A 22,305-nucleotide genomic window follows, 5' to 3' on the forward strand; every position below is an offset into this window, starting at 1 on the left:
TAAATCTAGCTGTTTTAATCTTTCCTCATAACTAAGACCCTCCATACCCCTTATCAGTTTTGTGGCTCTACGTTGAACCCTCTCCAGCTCCAGGGCATCCTTTTTATGGACCGGTGCCCAGAACTGGACAGCATATTCCAGGTGTGGCCGAACCAGTGCCTTGTACAGTGGTAATATTACATCCCTATCACGAGAGTCAATTCCACTTTTGATACATGACATGATCCTACTAGCTTTAGAGGCAGCTGATTGACATTGCATGCTGTTATTCAATTTATGATCTACTAGTACCCCCAGGTCCTTCCCAACAAGGGACTCTCCCAGATTTACTCCCCCAAGGACATATTTTGCCTTTGGATTATTAGCCCCCAGGTGCATAACCTTACATTTATCCACATTAAACCTCATTTGCCAAGTGGATGACCAAACATTCAGTTTGTCCAAGTCACCCTGCAGCCTATGAACATCCTCCATAGACTGTATTACACTACACAGTTTGGTGTCATCTGCAAAAATAGACACAGTGCTATTAATTCCTACCTCTATATCATTAATAAATATATTAAATAGTAGTGGGCCAAGCACAGAACCCTGGGGTACACCACTCATAACTGGTGACCATTCCGAGTAGGAATCATTGACCACAACTCTATGGATACGATCCTTCAGCCAGTTTTCAATCCAATTGCAAATGATTTCTGCCAAACCAATAGCCCTAATTTTACCCATCAGGCGTCTATGAGGGACAGTGTCAAATGCCTTTGCAAAGTCCAAGAACACAATATCCACAGCTGCTCCTCCATCCAGGCACCTGCTCACCTCTTCATAGAAGCAGACAAGGTTAGTTTGACAACTTCTATTCTTAGTAAACCCATGCTGGTTATCACTTATTATTCTATTTGATGTCACATACTCCAGTATATAGTCTTTTACTAACCCTTCCAATACTTTCCCCACAATGGAAGTTAAGCTTACAGGCCTGTAATTGCCTGGCGAAGTTCTAGAGCCCTTTTTATATATTGGCACCACATTTGCCTTGCGCCAGTCACTTGGCACCACACCAGACATTACGGAATCCCTGAAGATTTTAGACAGTGGTGCAGCAATAACAGAACTGAGTTCTTTAAGAACTCTGGGGTGTAACCCATCTGGTCCAGGAGCTTTGTACACATTGATTTTATTGAGCTTAGATTGGATAATGCCTACATTCAGCCAATCTACTATATTACAGGGTGCATGACCCGCACTAGCACCACCCAAGTCAGAAGTTCTCTCTTCTATTGTATAAACGGAGCTAAAAAACCTATTAAGTATCTCCGCCTTCTCTTGGTCTCCAATCACCAATGCCCCATTTTCAGAATAAAGGGGTCCAACCTGTTGTGACCCATTTTTTTTTGCATTGATATACCTAAAAAATTTCTTGGGATTTGTTTTGCTATCTTTAGCCACCTGTCTTTCATTTTCTATTTTGGCTGATTTGATTTCCTTTTTACAGATTTTGGCAAGTTTTTTGTAAGTATTGAAAGCCTCAGGTGACCCGTCAGATTTATATTTTTTAAATGCCCTCTTTTTCTCATTAATTGCCCTTTTAACTGTAGCTGTAAGCCACGCGGGGTGTAATCTAGCCCGTCTATACTTGTTACCTATTGGAATAAATTTAGAAGTATAAAAACCCAGGATATATTTGAATTTCTCCCATTTAACATTAGTATCACCATGTGACAGTATCTGATCCCAGTCTATATCCTGTATTGCAGCCCTGAATTTTTGGAAATTAGCCCTCTTAAAATTCAAAGTTTTCGATTTTCCCACCTGTTTCTGCTTTTTAAAGTTTAAGAGGAAAATAATTATATTATGATCGCTGTTCTCAAGGGGTTCCCGGATACTGATACTGACATTTTGGACATTCTCCGCATTGTTAGAAATCACAAGGTCCAACAATGCGTCACCTCTTGTGGGATCTTCTACAAGCTGCACCATAAAATTATCCTGCAGAAAGTTCATAAAATGTCTCCCCTTCACAGATGAAGACGAGCCCTGACCCCAATTTATATTTGGAAAGTTAAAGTCTCCCATTATCACTACGGTCCCCTCCTGTGCAGCCCGCTCCATCTGTTTATATAGGTGACCCTCTGTTAGGGGGTCTATAAATTACACCAAAAATTATTTTCTCAAAGCTCTCTTGGGTTTGAATTTCCACCCACAAAGTTTCAGCCTCCTCACACTCTTCTGAGACCACTGACTCATTCACAATCGCTTTTAAGTCTCTTCTGACATACAGACATACACCACCTCCCCTCCTATTTGCCCTGTCTTTCCGAAAGAGTGTAAAACCTAGAATATTAACACCCCAATAATGCGATGCATCAAGCCATGTCTCTGCTACACCAACAACATCTAACTGTTCCTCTAATATCAGAGCCTCAAGCTCGCCCATTTTGCCTGTGATACTTCTGGCATTTGTGAACATACAATTTAATTTACCACAGTTATTTATCTGATTTAAAGTAATTTTACTGGCACATATATCCTCACCACTGTTCTGTAACTTGTGGATCTCCTTATCCACTGCCTTAGGCCCCCATACACCGCCCACCTCACCACCCACCAACATAACCTGCCCCCTCTCTGACCTGTCTACCCCTTCAGTGTCTTCCTTTTCCTCCTCCCCCGATCCTAGTTTAAATACTCCGCCACCCCTGCTAGGATCTTCTCCCCCAGCACAGCAGCCCCCCTTCCATTTAGGTGCAAGTTATCTGCGGAAAACAGCTTGTACCCCAATGAAAAGTCAGCCCAGTGCTCTAGGAACCCAAATCCCTCTGCTCTACACCAGGATCTGAGCCATGCATTTAACTCCCTGAGCTCCCGCTGTCTGCTCTGTGTAGCGCATGGCACAGGTAGGATTCCGGAGAATACTACCTTGGAGGTCCTTTCCTTAAGCTTTGAACCTAGTTCTTTAAAATTATTCTTCAGGCTCCTCCACCTACCATGTATTCTGTCATTGGTACCAACATGGACCACGACAGCTGGGTCATCCCCAGCCCCTCCCAGTAATTTATCCACCCTTTCCACCACATGCCGAACCCTGGCACCAGGGAGACAGCAAACCATTTGGTTGAGGCGGTCTTGGCGACAAATTATTCTATCCGTCTTCCTTATTATAGAGTCCCCTACAACCACTAGCTGCCTTGGCTTACCTGCACTCCCATCCACCCTACTACTAGCTGGTCTGCTCCCCCGGCTGTAAGGGAGAGCAGGATCCGCTAGGGCTGCCATTTCTGACACTGACGTCCTTACATAATTGCACAATTTTGCATGGATGTTCAGAGTCAGAGTTGGCCTTCCTTTTCTTTGACCCCTTCCTACCCCCTCTAGTTACAGTAACCCAGCTACCCACCTGGCCCTGCTGGCTTTCCTCTCCACCCTCCACTTCTACCCCGCTTATTGCTTGCTCAGTGAGCAGCATACTCCTCTCAAGATTGTCAATTGCTCGCAGCCGTGCAATATCTTCCTCCAGATCTCTAACACGAGCTTCTAGTAGAAAAATATGGGCACATCTGTCACAGCGGTATTCACCCTCGAACTTTTGCTCCAGCAGTGTATACATGCGGCAGAGTGTGCACTGGAGCATACCACCAATCTTGCTAGCCATATCCTAGTAACAAAACAGTGATAAGTATATAAATCAAGAAATATGTAGGTTACTTACAGTTCTGTGGACTTTTTCAAACTCCGCTTTTTTCAACTCACTTAAGTTCACTAGCCACTTGAAATCACAAGCCAAAACTGAGCGAGCTCAAAAGTGAGTTGCTAGACCTTAATTTATCAGGTGTGAACACTAGTAATATTATATGGGATGTGCAAGTAATTTTTTTTAAGCAAATAAATAAAAATGTTTCCGGTTGGTAGTGGCTCAGCACTCCATCTGATATCTTTAGGGGACAAGTCTGAAGAAGTTTAAAGAGATATACAACCAGATTTTCTTGTAGTAGACGTTCACCAATGTAAAGCACAATAAATTTTTACGAAGGGGGCGTGCATAATTTTTTAGCGGGCGGATTATCATATTTTTATAAAGCTGTTTTTGCAGTAAAAAGGAGATTCCAGAATACAAAAAAAAAAAAAAAAAAAACGGTTCGAGTTAACCCCTAAAGGAACGAGCATTACGTTGGTTGTATATGTGATGGTAGATTCCTTAAATATAGTTATGGTTTTGGTTGGTCATAGGTGCATTTCTAAAAACACAGATTTAAATATAAAATATAATTAAAGCTTGTATATTACCAATTTAGAAAACGGAATGTGCATTTGTCTCCTCGTTAGTAAGGGATACAAGTTCCACAGAGGATAAGTGATACAGAGGTCCAGATCGCAAACCTTTCATGTCTACTTTAGAGGGAATTCAGTCAGAGGTTCAGTTTGGCTCGAACCTTCTCCCCCCACCAATTTTGAGTGCTCTCTTTAAATACCACTGCCAGAGCCAGTCCTGCTTGCGGCGTTACCAGGGAGGGGGAAGAATTTGGGTTTGGATCCAAGACCCAACTAAATTTTCAAGTTCACATCTGACCAAGCTCATCCAAGCCTGAACTTCCTGTCCATGACTACCCAAATTCTAAAAATATATAAAAAAAAAAAAAAAAAAAAAGGAAATATTTATTTTCATGCCTTGAATAACAGACAAATTAACCGTAGGGTAACTTTTAATTATACTTCATCTTGCACAACAAAATTAAAATGTTTGACAGCATTTATTATTGAGAACGTAATAAAAGCTTTCACAGCAACGTGGGCAAAAAAAAAAAAAAAAATATTAAATATCTTCTAATTTCACTTCAATTGTTTCTCTACTTTTAAATGACATCATTTATTTATAACAACTAAATTGCATTTTGAAAGGTGGCCAGCTCACTGCTCGCAGTACAAGGAGATCGCTGCTGGAATATTAATGCAAGATAGTTATGAATATGAATGGAGAATACTTTCATCTTAACACTCTACAAGTACATGCACACATAATATACACATGCACTTTTTTTTGCATTAAAATAATACCCTTAGCACGTAAGCACTGTACGGCGTTTCTATCGTACAGCGGCTGCAGTGTTAGTTAGCATTATCCGAGGTTTCCGATAACACCATCATTGTAACACTGCTACATCTGTTGTAGCACTAGGAGCTGCTTACTTTAATAAGAAGCTTCTAGTGCCGTTTTTAAAAAACAAAAAAGTGAAAAATGTACCTTACTAACAACTTCATAATGGGAAATATATAATAAACAAGATATTTTAACAAAATCACTAGTAAGTATGTGTAGTATAGATTAAAACATAACTGGAGTGGCAGAATGAAGAAACTTAATCTGTGCAATAGAAGATGACAAAGTGAATACCCAATTTTCTGTCCCTGATTTAGAGAGAACCTGTCATCAGAAGCCCTCTTTCTGCCTCTCCCATGTCCCTATAGAGCAGCGGTGGCGAATCTGTGGCACTTGGAGCCCTCTGTGAGCACCCAGGCCATCACTCAGGTCCCCATTTAGGACTCAATACCTTCTCCTGCAGTCACAGGCAGCCCAGTACATGCCACATTCAGCGCTATTTTAAAGTGACTAAAAGTGCAGGATGAGCAAGGAGGTGCTAACATAGCTGTATTATCATTGTAGACTCTTCTCCAGACCTGCGATTAATCCTGTTAAGGGACCTTACAAGGGAAACTACAATAATAATCAGAATTTCTTATTCTTACTACTGTATTGGTGTCTTCAGGATGCCAATATGTTTGAAACCTGTTACTTTAAATTGGCATTTGGCACTTTGTGAAAATTTGTGGCTTTTGCTTGTAGTTTCGGCACTCAGTCCCCCAAAAGGTTTGCCAGAATTGTGTACACATTGCCAAAAGAGTTTTTATAGTAAAACTGGCTTTAAAAATTATTTTTTTTTTTTAAATGGTAAAGTTAGATGAAAGTTTACCTTTCTGCATGCAGAGCAGTTTCCCCTAGTCCCCTGGGAGTGGGGTGAGGAGCAGTCCCAACCTTAGGAAACAGCTCTGTCTTGTATAAATTTCAAATTTTGAAAAATCCTATGTCTGCAAAAACTCCTTCCCCCATCGCTTCCCCACTCAAGATCTCATACATGTCTGCTACACTGGTCACTCCTATGGGACTAGGGACACAACCCTGCATACAAAAAAGGTAAACTTCCATTTAGCTTATCTTTATTTCTGAAAAAGCCATTTTTTACTATAAAAAAAAAAACTCTTTGGCAATGTCTACACTATTCTCTATGGGGACTTGGGGGAGCCAAAAAAGGGACAGGTTCCCTTTAACATTTTAATATGATCAATATTTTAGAAAATTCCCAAGTTTCTGCAAGACTAAAAATGGGAAAGCTACGCACTTAATAAATTTATACAAAATTAATAACATAAAACTTATAAATTCAAAATATTTTTAAGTTTGAGTCGGTACATCTTTGCTCCTTGCTGAATTGTCCTCGTTTACCCTGCAAAACTTAGCACATTACTTTATATGCAGAAATTCATAAAAGTAACCCTTCAAATTCTTAGAAATTGAGCAAAACTAATCCTCTTAAAGCAAAGGCCCAACCATTTTTTTTTTTGTGTATGTGTATCCCATAATGTACAAACAATGAGGTTTTCAATCTAGTGTATTTCTCGGCATGTTTTCTTCTAAAACAAATACCCATAACCCCAGTTGCTCAGCAACAGCTTCTTTATACATTCTTTTGCAAAAGGAAAGATTTTCTTTTGTAATTAAACTTTAAGTCAATTGTGACCGACTTGACTTTGATAAAGTAAAACAAAGGCAGAATCAACTAGAACATTTTCTAATTTATAAGGAAACAGGGGTTCTTGCCAAAAAAGGGTAAAGCATTCCAATAATGAATGGTTCTTTTACTGGGCATAGATTGATGTCCAGCAAAACGTTGCGCAACACCTCTGCAGACGCTAAGGGCTAGGTAGGTGTTGCGAAAGCCTGAAGATATTGCCTGGAAATGCAACAGTTAACTATGTGTAAGTAATAAACCAATCTTGTAAACTGGAGTGTGATTGAAGAGGTGCTACCACCTGACCGGGGGGGGGGGGGTATAAAAGCCCAGTGCAGTGGGAGCACATGGTCCAGACCTCATGGCCTTTCCACAGAGCAGCAGACCTATCTTACAGACACTCAGGGATTGCCCAGGGAGAACCAGTAAATCAGCCTCTCCCTCGATATTTCTAGCACACACCACCTGCTGTAGGACAGCCTTCTGGTCCCCATACCAAGCACCGTGGTCTAGGCCGCAACCGCCAGCCACTCTGGTATTCTGGGCCCAACTGTCTCCAGGCCCCAAGAAAAGGCTAGGCCCCGGTGGGGGATGTTGCAGTTGCAGTCCCATTAACCACAGTGTATCCATATAGAGAGACCGAACACTTTAACCAAAAGAATTCTCTACTCCACAGTTGGGGCTTCTATAAGGAAACAAACACAGAAAAATCCAAATAACCCATGACTTATGGATCCTATTGTGGTTTTAATTTATTATTAACCTCCTGAGGTTCCACCGCTTTCTCCATTAAACTTTAATAAAGAAACATCAGAGCACTACACTCTAGAATGAGGAATGGCTTCAGAATATTGTGAAGTTTGGAAGGTGCATAAATTACCTTCACATAAGACTACCTATAGTGAGGCATTTTGCAATATATCAGCCAAAATAATGAGACTCCCTTTACATATATGAACTTCTATAAAAGTGACCCATTGGAGCACTTTTACTAAGCTCCAGTTTGGTCGGGCTTTGTATGTTCTTTGAGGTGCAAACTGCTTGCACAGGTATTTTGGAAGCGCCTGCTTCACATGTGATGCACGTTACCCTTTTGTGGCGTGGCCACAAATTTCTGCACTAAGATCTGTATCTGGCACACTCTGCACTATACACAGGCAAACTGCATATACTGCAATTTGCACTGTTCTTGGTAAATATGCCTCATTATATAACTTTGTTTGTTATATATTTTGAACACATTTATGGGTTGCAACCAAATATTGCATGGTTTATTTTTCAATTGTAAAGTTTTGTTGAAGTTGTGTATTGCGGTACATATAAATCAGCTCACTGTGTGTTACTTTTAAATCCATTTTTGTGTGCAAACCTCTGCGTTGAAGTCAGTTTTATGTAAAAATGTATGTTTACATTGCATTTCAATGCATTTTTTTTTCACAATTTGTGTTTTCACAAAGTTGCATTATGGTGGTATGGGCTGTCAGCCGTTATTGAAGACAAAATGCAAGCGCCAGGTTGTCTGCTTTCAAAAAAAATATCTGGTTTTGGGGGTTCCTTTATTTTCTACTGTTTTATTGCTCTATTTTGAAGGTTGTGACCGCCTTAAAATCTGCTTTTCAGAATTTTTATTTTTTTTGTTATTTCAGATCTAGTGATATTACAATGATTTATTCATGTGAGCATATATGAATGAGGTATCCGTGAAACGTTCATCTATTATATTTAGGAGATGTGAAGCTAAAGGTTTGGGGCACATTTTTTCCATTAAAGTAAATTTCAGGTAAAATTTCACATTTTAATCAAAATTGCATGACGGTATCTATGTCTATAAACTCTTTAATGCAATTTTTAATAAAAAAGGGAAAGTCTCTGCTTTCACAAAATATCACAAGAAATTATCATTATCACAAGAAAAAAATAAAATCTTGTATAAGAGACAAAAAATTATATGGACGGACAAACACTTACTGACTGACTACTGTACAGACAAAATCTTCCATACTCTGGTCGGTAGTGGTTTTACTTAGTTTTCAAAGACTTCTGTAGCCACAAATTAACATGCAAGAGGAGGGCTGAATAGAGTCTGCAATTCTGAAATTAACTTTCTGTCGTGACCACGGTGCCAGAAGAAAATAGATTCTGTTTGGTCCTTCAGCTAAAACATTAATTAATTGGACAATTCTATGTAATTTGTTACATAAATCTTAATACAAACAAATAAACACTTTTCAAACTATTGACTAATGGAGAAAAACAGAGGACGGGAAAGAAGAGATTGTGGCAGATTTAGTTATTCTGTCTAAGACTTACACAATGTAGACGTAGACTCTATGGTCTAAAAAATGGAGCACACTTATCAGTGGCTGCCGCTGGATGATAACGTTACTGCATCTTGGAACTGTCTAATCCAGGACAACCATCCACATGATTGGTTATCAAAATCAGAATAGTTGGGGTGGAATATCCAGTATCCCCACAATATGCTGTTGGGACATACAGCAGCAATTGGATGAGCACCGTGTCTTCCTCAGTCTAAAATTTTACTGTAGACCATATAAATGTAGTCTGTTGATGACCGAGCGACGTATATAAAACAGGGTGGTTAATGTTGATCCTTTATGGAGAGCGTTTATGGACGGAAAACTCTCCCTACAAAGACAGGTGTCTGCTATATCGTATAGCAGACAACTGTGAGCAAGTGTCAGGATTGGTTCGGACAATTGCAGCAGATAACCTTTTAGCTGCAGAGGTCAAACCCATCTATGGCATCTAAAAATATGGGCAACCCTCAGTGACGTCAGAGGGAACCCATCGCTTGTCATGGCAGCCGTACAGGACGAGGTAGGCTGTAACAGAAAAGCAATAAATTTGCACTATACTGCCATGCATTTATGAGCCGTGAATATAAAAATATACAATAAAACATTTCACGTGGATGACGATGCCGCTTCGCCAGTTCATAGTATCATAGTATATAAGGCTGGAAGGAGACGCAAGTCCAACCTTTAAGAATTAAATAAATGTTTTATCCCCATAACCCGTGATATTTTTGCTCTCCAGAAAGTCATCCAGGCCTCTCTTGAACATGTACATAGAGTCCGCCATAACAACCTCCTGCGGCAGAGAGTTCCATAGTCTCACTGCTCTTACAGTAAAGAACCTTTGTCTATGTTGATGGTAAAAATCGCCTCTCCTCTAGGTGTAGAGGATGTCCCCTTGTCCTGGTCACAGGCCTAGGCATAAAAAGATCTTTGGAGAGATCCTTGTACTGTCCGTTCAGGTATTTGTACATTGTAATGAGGTCTCCCCTCAGTCGTCTTTTTTCTAAACTGAATAATCCCAAATGTTTTAATCTGTCAGTGTATTCTAATCCCCCCATTCCCCTAATAATCCTGGTTGCTCTCCTCTGCACCCGTTCCAGCTCTACTATATCCTTTTTATACACTGGTGCCCAAAACTGTACACAATATTCCATGTGTGGTCTGACCAGGGACCAGGGCAAAACTATGTCTTTATCATGAGAATCTATTCCTCTCTTGATACATCCCATTATTTTATTTGCTTTAGCAGCAGCCGCCTGGCTCATAAACAGTTCAGTTTATTTACTACATACAAGATTGTGGAAACACTTTTGTAGAAATGCGTAAGCTTGATTCTTGCAGACAGTGAGTGAGTAATCAAGTTGAGTAATATCGTTAAGAAGTCTGGAAATTACACTCCTTTCTATTTTCTCTACCTAAACTAAGGTTTTATTATTGCCCTACCTGGGTAAAAGAGAGGAATCAGAAGGGAGCGAAACGTTCCTACGTATTGATGAGCTTATATATATATCAATCCTCGCGCACCACTGTCATCACTGATCCTACTGGCATCTACCAAATTGTTGCCATAAGGAGTAGATTTCCTGTACTGGCAAAGGAGAATTTTCATCATTTCCATTTTTGTAGATGCCTGTAGGTTGGATGGAGGTCAGACCGTGCTCGAGCGACGAAGGTGAATTACACAGTAAAAAGTAGGGAAATTACACTCCCTTCTATTTCTTGTCTCTTTTAACCAGATGCTGTCATTTACACCAAGAGCACACAACCTTTTAATGAGTAAAATAATAAAATTGAAGTTTTAATAGTCTTCAGGCTGTAATATTTAATGATCTTTGGCAGGAAAGAAAGGAACTACAGTAGAGACCCTTGACAAGACGACATCAGGGCAGAGGTTTAGTAGCACAGAAGTTAGTCAGTTAAAGGAAATCTATGATGTGAAAATGGTCATTCTGACCCAAACATACTTTTACATAGCGATAGGCAAGCCGATGCTGGAGGTTGTCTTGTTTAGGCACAGAAATCAGAAGTTTCGTTCAACAATCAATTCAGAAAATATGCAATTGATCCTTTGGAGCTCCCGTGCTTCTCACACAGGGAGCTTGGTCATTAGCATAACTATGCACGCGCCTAACATGCTTCAAAGTTCTCCATCCCGGTCTCATTTCCGAGAGCCGGTGTTGTCACTAAGATCTTGGGAGCACTGGCGCATCCGCACTGTGTCTTCATTAACACTTCATAACACAAACTCCAGCTACAGCTTACCCACTGCTTGGTAAAAGTATGTTTGGGTCAGAATGACCATTTTCAAATGGTAGATTTCCTCCAAGAAGAAAATATTAACCGATTCATGACTGAAAAATTTTTTTTTAGAAATTCTACTAAATTTAGAAAGCCATTATTAATTTTTTGCTAGGCTTTTGATGTTCGTATTTGTATGTGGGATTGTTTATCACTGGATGTGTATTTACTAAACAAAATCTTATAAGTTTTGTATTTTCCAACCTTGTACAAACCTAGTTGGAGATAGATTTATGGCATTTACCAGATTATATTCATGAAAAACAGTAAATCAACCTTGAACAACAGCACCTACCCCAACTCTTTGCATTGTTTAAAGAGTTTTTCCAAGTCTAAAAGTATAAAATAACCTCCCACTCACCGCTAGCAACCATTAAAAATGTAAAGGAGAGTGTACAAGCCAGAAAACAGATGAAAAACATGAATCAGATACAGTAACACTCTTTGAACAGAGGATAGCTTTACATTTCAGACATTGACCACTAGATGGAGCTGAATAGAGGAAACTTTACATCTGTTTTAATTCTCCATCCAACTTTTTCCAATAAAATCTTTATTTATATAGCGTCATCATATTCCACAACACTTTATAGATCATGGGATACATATATAAATGAAATAAAACATTACCAAGCAAGAACAATATCAGATGAAACAACAGGAAGACAGGAGGTTATAAATTCTCCTATGCCCAATAGTTTATCCCTAAACTAAATATCCAAAGCAGATTAGGTAAGATTCAGTAAATTAGCAGAATAACAGTAAGGCTACATTTACATTTGAGCTACCCTTTTCTATCTGTTATAGAAGCCGAACACGAAAGAAAAGGAAGCAGAGGAAGATCAAGTCAGTATTTGTAGGTATTTTATTATCCAAAATTGTCAATGGAATCTGCAAAGGGGGCTCCTACGTGGATGCAAATCTAGTAAAAAAAAAAAAAAAAAAAAGTCTGTGTTTACATCACATTTAAGGTCTGTATTGAACATAAAAGCCATGAGGCAAATAAGCCAACTACATGGTTTCCTGCCTGCGAAGAAAAAAAACAAAAACACAAACACACCTAAAAGTAAAGAGATATTAGAGGCAGAAGTAGGTTGCACATCCGTTCCTCAGGCTGGTTTTACAGCCGTTGTGGGGACGTATGACCAGCCGCATGTTTGTAGCCGGATATACACTCACCGGCCACTTTATTAGGTACACTATGCTAGTAACGGGTTGGACCCCCTTTTGCCTTCAGAAGTGCCTCAATTCTTCGTGGCATAGATACAACAAGGTGCTGGAAGCTCCTCAGAGATTTTGGTCCATATTGACATGATGGCATCACACAGTTGCCGCAGATTTGTCAGCTGCACATCCATGATGCGAATCTCCCGGTCCACCACATCCCAAAGATGCTCTTTTGGATTGAGATCTGGTGACTGTGGAGGCCATTTGAGTACAGTGAACTCATTGTCATGTTCAAGAAACCAGTCTGAGATGATTCCAGCTTTATGACATGGCGCATTATCCTGCTGAAAGTAGCCATCAGATGTTACAGGGTACATTGTGGTCATAAAGGGATGGACATGGTCAGCAACAATACTCAGGTAGGCTGTGGCGTTGCAACGATGCTCAATTGGTACCAAGGGGCCCAAAGAGTGCCAAGAAAATATTCCCCACACCATGACACCACCACCACCAGCCTGAACAGTTGATACAAGGCAGGATGGATCCATGCTTTCATGTTGTTGACGCCAAATTCTGACCCTACCATGCGAATGTCGCAGCAGAAATCGAGACTCATCAGACCAGGCAACGTTTTTCCAATCTTCTACTGTCCAATTTCGATGAGCTTGTGCAAATTGTAGCCTCAGTTTCCTGTTCTTAGCTGAAAGGAGTGGCACCCGGTGTGGTCTTCTGCTGCTGTAGCCCATCTGCCTCAAAGTTCGACGTACTGTGCGTTCAGAGATGCTCTTCTGCCTACCTTGGTTGTAACGGGTGGCGATTTGAGTCACTGTTGCCTTTCTATCAGCTCAAACTAGTCTGCCCATTCTCCTCTGACCTCTGGCATCAACAAGGTATTTCCGCCCACAGAACTGCCGCTCAGTGGAAGTTTTTTCTTTTTCGGACCATTCTCTGTAAACCCTAGAGATGGTTGTGCGTGAAAATCCCAGTAGATCAGCAGTTTCTGAAATACTCAGACCAGCCCTTCTGGCACCAACAACCATGCCACGTTCAAAGGCACTCAAATCATCTTTCTTCCCCATACTGATGCTCTGTTTGAACTGCAGGAGATTGTCTTGACCATGTCTACATGCCTAAATGCACTGAGTCGCCACCATGTGATTGGCTGATTAGAAATTAAGTGTTAACGAACAGTTGGACAGGTGTACCTAATAAAGTGGCCGGTGAGTGTACATCCCCATAGTATGCTATGGCCCCTGGGTGTATAGTGACATCACACACACACACACGTGGCACTGTACCTTACTGTGCACAGGAAAAAGATAGAACATGCGATATCCTTACCCTTATTTACGTCCGGGTGTGCACAGCAATATGGAGAGGGGAGGGGTGAGCAGCCTCTACCTCACCCCTCCTCCTCTCCAGCGCATTGCTGTAAGCATACGTTATTTTGAAAGGCGCCTCAATGAGGGTCGGAGGTTGGCACACATACATCCGCTACATAGTGTCTATCTAGCCACATATGACCCCTTGCTACACATATTGTGATCCTGCTCAGACTTCGGGAAGTTTTAGTGCGAGACGAGCACTCTCATTAACATTGTATTTATCAGTTCCAATTGTCCCAACTCTCTGTGTGCAATCTGGGCTATGTACAAAACCTATTCATCCTATAGAAAACAACACTATTCCAAAGCTTTTTCTCTTGTGGTGTAGCTCAAGAATCGCAGTGTCTTTTGCCAGTCCTGTGTTTACTTTAACTACATGGACACGTCCTGAATGTAGACAGAGGTTTCGTGGTGCATACGCAAAACATACATCAAACATTGTGTGAACCAGGCTACAGAGATGATGTGTAAAGCAATAATTTGCCAGTGACACATGATTATGTGGGGCTGCTCATGATAAAGGTCCCCAATACAAAAAGTACAGAAACTTTACTAGCCTCTTTTGGACCGGAGTCTGCAGTGAAGTCTTTAGATGTTGCTGCAGTTTTCTACTGCTCCTGCGCTAGCCGCGGGCGTAGGACCCGGTCTCTGGCACCCAGAGATCCTAGGTAGAAGGTCACATGACCGCCGGGTCTAAAGGGGTTAAACAGAGCTGCCATTTCCCCTGTAACTGAGGCTCTTATTGATCCCTCAGTTTTAGACAAAAACTTGTAAAAAAAAAAAAAAAAAAAAAAAAAAAAAAAAAGTACTATAAATTACAAAAAAAAAAAAAAAAGCATTTTTCCCACTTTTTTTTTTTAACTTTTATTACCATTTTAACTAGCTCTATGTGTCCCGAAAAAAAAAAACCTTCCAAAAAAAAATGGTAAGGTAGCATGCCAAAATAAAAAAGTTCTGGCCCTTAAACCGGCGCTTTTGAAAATTCGATAAAATGCGGTTTGGAAGTTTTCCAGAACACAGCATGGAATATTAAATTAAATAAAGAAGTGGGGGGGGGGGGGACCTGTGCTCCTCTTCATCTTGATCCCAGTGCTGGTCTTCTCTAATCTTGACATGCCAGGATCACCTAGAAAAGAGATGATCCCAGTTTATCAAGCTTAGCAAAGACCAGGGCCAGGATCATGATGAAGGGGAGTTTAAAGGAAACCTACCACTTGGAATCGTGCTTCTAAGCCGCAAATACCGTGCACCAACTAAGGGTGAGCTGGTGCCGGCGCTTATCTTCCTTATAATTTAAACGCTTTACATCTGTTTAAGAACATATTTATCTTTATATAGAAGATGGCACCAGCTCACCCTTAGTTGGTGCACGGTATTTGCGGCTTAGAAGCACGATTCCAAGTGGTAGGTTTCCTTTAAACTCCCCTTCATCATGATCCTGGCCCTGGTCTTTGCTAAGCTTGATAAACTGGGATGATCTCTTTTCTAGGTGATCCTGGCATGTCAAGATTAGAGAAGACCAGCACTGGGATCAAGATGAAGCGGAGCACAGGTTTTTTTTTTTTTTTTAAAGACCAGGGCCAGGATCATGATGAAGGGGAGTTTAAAGGAAACCTACCACTTGGAATCGTGCTTCTAAGCCGCAAATACCGTCCACCAACTCAGACACACGCATGGTCGCGCGCATGGTGCGCCGAGCGCAGACCACAGTGCGGTGAAGCTACTTCCTATATAAAGATTAATATAATTTAAACGCTTTACATCTGTTTAAGAACATAAGGAAGATGAGCGCCGGCACCAGCTCACCCTGAGCTGGTGCACGGTATTTGCGGCTTAGAAGCACGATTCCAAGTGGTAGGTTTCCTTTAATATCTCATACTTACCATTAAAGGGGTTTGGCCACTCTTCAATAAATCTTTTCAATGTTTCTCTGCATGTATATGCACCTGTGTCTTTGCAGCCTATCACAGCTTCAGTTTTTCCCTGTTCTCACCATGCTGTCCTCTGCATAAATACAGCTTTCTTGCCCTCATTGCTCTAGCCCGTCCTCATGTCATCACCCACAGTGCCTTCCTCTCATAGTCCATCACACAAAGAGGGAAGGGAGAGAGGGAGCAGGAAGAGTAACAATCTTCTGTTGCAGGTCAGACATGTAACAAAGACGCACAAGAATCTGCAGACACCACTAAAGTAAGTATCAGGAATGCTGAATCACTTCAAGAACACTTAGAGCTTATTAAGGCAGAAAAGGCACATGGGCTACTTATGTAAAAGAGTGGCTAACCCATTGAATATATTTTTAAATATTTCCTTTCCATGAATCACTACAATTAATTTTTATTTGACATACCTTCACTCTGCGTTTTCTTGAACTCCTCCAGCAGCGATGAAATGTCCTCAAGTCTTATATAGTCCTTGCACAGCTCTTTGCGCCTCTCAGCCTGCGACATAGTTAAGAGTCGTTCTACAAAAAAAAAAAAAAACACAAGGTTACCAGTCTCATAAAGCAAAAGAAACAGTGTCAATCTGAATATGAAGAACTGAGGCCGTCACAAGGACAGGCTATAGAAAAATTGCATCAAACTTCCTTCAAATTCGAGACACTGGAATTGACACTTCATCAATAATTCAGTCTGACAACACGCTCCAAATATTTAACTGGTTCCTTCTTTCAGGCTGCAATAAACATTTCAAGCAAAAATACAAAGGTAGATAATAAGAGCTCAATCAGACAGTCAATTTTTATTTATGAATACTGATCAGAAGCGTAGACATCACGGGGGCAGGGGGAGGGGCGGCTCTAGGGCCTTTTAGGGTCCCACTGAGGAGCTTTGAGTTCTGTGTCCCTAGGATACAGATAGTTGTATGCAGAGACTTGAGCAGCCCTGCTCTCTATGGTAATAGATGTGCTCCGGCTCCCGACACACATGTATTACTACTGACTGTTCAGGACCTAGGAGTGCGTCATCGACAGGTCCTGTTGGTGCAGAACTGCTGAGGTGAGAGAGAGAACATGTGTGAGGATTTTTTGTCTGGTGCGTTTTCCTGTCTGTGTCTTTGCAGTTTCTGACTATGCCTTTGTAACTCACTCACAGCTCAGTACTACTACCCCTAGCTTGTATACATGGTTACAGATTAGTACTACTAAAGTTATCCTGTATAAATTGCCACATATCAGTATTACTACACTCTTTGTATCTGGGAACAGTTCTACTACCCCTATCCTGTATACATGGGCACAGCTCAGTACTACTAATGGAAAAGCCAAGTTGTTGGATATAAATTGAAGATTTCCCTTTCATATCTGTTACCATGTTTCACCAAATACATCTTGTAAATTTGTTCCACCAAATACATCTTGTACATCTTGTAAAATTTAAAAGGATCTTGTCAGGTGGACACTAAATTATCTGCAGGTCCTTATTGACTGGCTGTTCAGTATTCTAAATCATTCTATATGATTCCAGTTTTATTTATTTTTTGTTTTTTTTAAATGTAAATAAGTATCAAAACACATTGTTTATACTCACCATGGTCCGGGGCTATCGATGCAGTAGTACACCCTGGCTTCTCTGCACAAGTGCTGTAGGTATATAGCATGCACTATGAAGGTGGGGTGTTATTCCAGCTTCCTTGAAGCATTAAGAGGGCAGATCCTGAGAGCTCCAGATCTGAGTGCAATGTCCCTCATCAGCGGTCGTATAATTTGAAGCGGATTGGCCCCAGTGGAAAGGCTAAACCAAGCCCCCGATTTATAGTACTAGTTTTCTCATATGGTAAAGTGACACCTTTTGCACCCCCCAAGCCTCTTGGGCCTAGTTGTGACCGTACCCTATGCACCTCCTTAAGTTGTACCCCTACTCATCAAGCTCACATTTAGTATAAACACCCCATAAGACCTGTGGGCGGTTTAGTGTCCCAAACTCTTAGATTTAACAAATCTAAGATGGCAAAGGTAGAAGAAGTCAGAGCGGCACTGGTCAGACGGAAGAGACAGGACATGTACCGTATATAAGTACCGAGATGTCTCCTGTAAGTCACTACATTGTCCTGTGCATTTGTAATGAGGGTTGAGGAGAACCATTATCTTCCAGTATATGGTTGCTATATAGTGGAATATTGGGACACCTGGGTTGGGGGGGGGGGGGGGGGGGGGAGGTTTACCCTCCCCCCCATGCTGAACCCCCTAGCTACCCACTCTGATAATAATCCATGTGGGTGTTCACGTGACTATTGTTTCCTGGATGTAAGGACCATGTACATGCACGAAAACCTCCATAGAATTGAATGGGCATGTACAGGGAACAGACAGCACATCGATGATATCTGTGTACAGTTAGTTTTTGTTCTCCGATGACGCTGAGGAATGAGGCGTTTTGCCTTCTAAATCGTTGCAATCCACTTTTTTACAGATGTGAAAAAAATGGCACTTACAATGACAAAACCAGTCAGACAATTATCAAGTCCAAGCTACTGTCCTGCAGAACCTACAGCATGTAGCTTTTGCAGCGCATTACCCTTATTAAGCCATGGTCAGTAATCTACTGTTTTCGTATTCTACCATCCATGTGACCTCAGAAGTGTAGCCTCTGCAGTAAACTGCAAACAGCATACTCTGGAACAGCCATATTGGACTAGTTGTTCACACACCTGCAGCGGCTTTAAAAAAAAGTGTTCATTTTTGAGATCCCCTTTAAGGACTTTTTTGGGGGCTACCATTAGCACCAGCATCTGTCGGTATACTGAGGTCGGTGGAGACTTCACATTAGCGCCGCATACCTGCAGCGATCTGTTGACATCACATCCCCCACTGAGGTGCCATATACCAACAGCGACCGCTGCCATATACCAACAGCGGCCGGTGCCAACATTAAGCCCCATGCTGTAAAAGAGGTAACAGAAAAGACAAGTATAAATTTATTTGAAATCACCCAGAAAACGCCTTTACCTCATAAACAACCACAATTTTGGATTTCTAAAAGGTGATGCGTCGGGTCCCCATTAAGTTTGTAATATTTAATTTTTTTTCACCATAATACAGCCAATTTTTATTAGAAAAGGGTTTATACATACATTTTGCATTCATATTTCTTATATAATGTGTTTTGGTTCATTTTAGGTTGTGTTTATGTATTTTGTTATATAGATGGGATAGAAGTCGTGGCTGTCGGGAACAATAGGAGAAGGTGATACTTATATACATCCTTCACAGTGCAGTATTGAAAGCAATTTTGTCACCGAAGTTCATATTTCTATTCTGTTTGGAGATCAGGAACTGTCTGAACATCCACTTTCCACAGTCTGAATGGTTTTGTACACAATCAATGACGGGCAAGTCTTAAGTTCAATGAAATGCACAGAAAAGATATTGCAGTTTCTATGTTCAGTAAAGTGACTATCACCATTTTCTTTCTATTTTAGCTCCGCGCTTACAGAATGTCTAGCACAAGACCTTCAATCGAGTATCACTAATGCCGATGGTCAATCTGTTATGCAATTGTCTCCTCCCCTCCCTGTACAATGACCTCTACATAGATAACACTGACCCATCATTACATCACTACTGACAAAGCTGTGACATCTATTGTCAGTAATGATGGGTCAGTGTCATCTATATAGAGGTCATTGTACAGGGAGGGGCAGGAGATAAGCTGTGACATCATCTATTGTCAGTAGTGATGTAATGATGGGTCAGTGTTATCTATATAGAGGTCATTGTACAGGGAGGGGGAGGACATAAGCTGTGACATCATCTATTGTCAGTAGTGATGTAATGATGGGTCAGTGCTATCTATATAGAGGTCATTGTACAGGGAGGGAGAGGAGATAAGCTGTGACATCATCTATTGTCAGTAGTGATGTAATGATGGGTCAGTGTTACCTATATAGAGGTCATTGTACAGGGAGGGGGAGGAGATAAGCTGTGACATCATCTATTGTCAGTAGTGATGTAATGATGGGGCAGTGTTATCTATATAGAGGTCATTGTACAGGGAGGGAGAAGAGATATGCTGGGGCAACCGCTCCTGAATGCTTTCACCACTTTACACGTGTCCATACACTGCAGACACATAATCCCTAGAATAAGAATTACAACGTCAGAATAGGCATAAAAAAGGTCTCTTAAAATATGACCAATACGCCAAACATTAGCAACTGTGGTGCTACAGTCTGCATTATACCAAAGACCCCTTGTACTGTGTTTGATGGTCTGCTTGAGCACTTTTTATGTTTGATGCAATGTATTACAAAGTTCTACAGCAAAGGAGAACTAGCAGTCACAAATATACATAAGAAAACAGAGGCAATAGGGACCCATCATCAAGGACCCATGGGAAAAGGGCGAGATTATGATTAACTTTTCTCCCAATGATACAAAAAGTAAAACAGAGAGTAAGAAAGACAAACAAACAATCTACAGAGGAAGGCATAACAAACCATACAAGACCACTTCTAACTTATAATGCAAAATAAATAATTCCCTTTTGAATTGGTGGAGTATACCCACTATTACGACCCGTTATCTATCTTGGGGATTAAGTGCCTGATGGCTTAAAGGGAACTTTTTCGGCAGAAACTCACCTAAAATATCTACTAAGGGCTCATTCTGGCGGGCATATCTGTTGCCTGCCTGCAAAGGATACCCACTTGTGATGTCCATGTGCAATCAGTATTGTATCCGCATCAGTTTTTTTTCCCACTTTCCATACGTCATCATTTCATTCCCGTGTCCAAAAAAAAAAAAAAAATACAGATCGGTTTCTTATGTACTTCCTGCCAAGCCCAATTTGATGCCTAGCAACATTTTCGATAAAACGGACCGCATACGGATGTTATCCATTTGCCATTTGTTCTTTTTTTTGTTAATCCATTGACTTCTATAAAAGGTCCATTTGGGAGGAAAAAAAATAGCAATTTCTCATTCTCTGCCCATACAAGAAATAAAAAGGACGAGTGAACAGACGCAGAGAAAAATCAACGGATCCATATTCTATCCGCAAAAAAACCACATGGCATACAACGTCAAAAAAGTCTGTCTGAACTAGCCCTAAGAGTAGGTCAAGCTGATTAACATGTCCTTTCATGGCCCAGTGTGGTAACATTATCCAGAAAATCAAATAACAAAAGTAATGAAGGAAGAAAATTCACCTCCTCACATCTCCCCTACTTGAATGGGGCCATGGCCAAATATGTATGTACAGTAGTCTCGTAAATCCAATCTATGGGCGGCTTGTTATAGCATAAGATACTGCTTTATGTAAACAGTGAGATATATCCCCATCCTCTAAACTGACTGCAATGTACATAAAAGTGTTGAATGCAAGAGACCCCAATTGTCCTGCAATGCAGCCTCCATAGCCTTGTTATATTTAGACTTTTACCCCTCCGTAATTTAAGGGCTATACCGTGATGCCTCCGTACATTATTAAATGAAAAGCTAAATACAGTGCAATATTGGCCTGCTGGGAAGACAGCGTTATTATACTTCTCTTTACATCCTCCTATGACAGTGGTGGCGAACCTATGGCACGAGTGCCAGAGGTGGCACTCAGAGCCCTTTTTGTGGGCACCCAGGCCATGACCAGAGAGGACTCCAGGTATCTTCCTGCAGTCCCAGACAGCCCAGGACTTGCTGTGCACTGAGCTATTTTAAAGTGACAGCTGTACCAGGGACTACTGGCGGAGTGGGAAGGTGGGGACAGATCTGGATTATCATTGTAGCTCCTGCTCCAGCCCTGACAATTCTTCCTTTTTATGGGACCCTGGGGGGAGGCTACAATGATCATCCAAATTTCTTCCATTTTCTGCTTTATTGGTGTCCTCAGGAGGCTGATATCAATGAAAGCTGTGAAGGAGCAGGGAGTATAAATCAAATTAAATTAAATTTCTGTGTTGGCACTTTGCAATAAATTAGTGGGTCTTGGTTGAGTTTGGGCACTCGGTCTCTAAAAGGTTCGCCATCACTGTCCTATGAGATCTAAGAGACAATAAGTAACGATGACCTAAATGTAACAAAATGGCTATACCCTGCATAGTGGCTACTAAGCAGCGAGAACACAGGCCTTAATACCAATGCAAACAAACAGGGCTTCAGTTCTTTCAGTTCTTTGATGAGCATGGGGTGCACAGTCAGGCCCTTAATGATCTGATATTGATGTCACCAGGAATAGCGAATTTTAAAAATGCCTTTGTCAGCATTCTGAATTATTTCTGAAGTTTATAGAAGTTTAATTCACATTACCTGGCTCCCTACCAGCAGCAGGTACTGAGTCCTGCAGAAGGGGCAGCTACAGCCCCTTCTTCACTCCCCACTTTCTGTTATGTACATTGAACGGGCAGGGGAGGGGGATG

The 22,305-nt window shown here is 41.0% G+C and overlaps 1 protein-coding gene across 3 annotated transcripts in view; it reads right to left on the reverse strand.

Moving 5' to 3' along the window:
• Window positions 1-22,305, reverse strand: part of MACROD2 (mono-ADP ribosylhydrolase 2) — a 1,393,268-nt gene that overhangs the window by 1,362,240 nt on the left and 8,723 nt on the right. For all 3 annotated transcript variants that reach the window (XM_072140441.1, XM_072140440.1, XM_072140439.1), the window contains exon 2: window positions 16,304-16,417. In XM_072140441.1, coding sequence (XP_071996542.1) covers window positions 16,304-16,417 — 114 coding nt within the window. The remainder of the gene's footprint in view (window positions 1-16,303; window positions 16,418-22,305) is intronic.

This window comes from Engystomops pustulosus, chromosome 3 (genome assembly GCF_040894005.1).
Source record: "Engystomops pustulosus chromosome 3, aEngPut4.maternal, whole genome shotgun sequence".
Classification (NCBI taxonomy): Eukaryota; Metazoa; Chordata; class Amphibia; order Anura; family Leptodactylidae; genus Engystomops; species Engystomops pustulosus.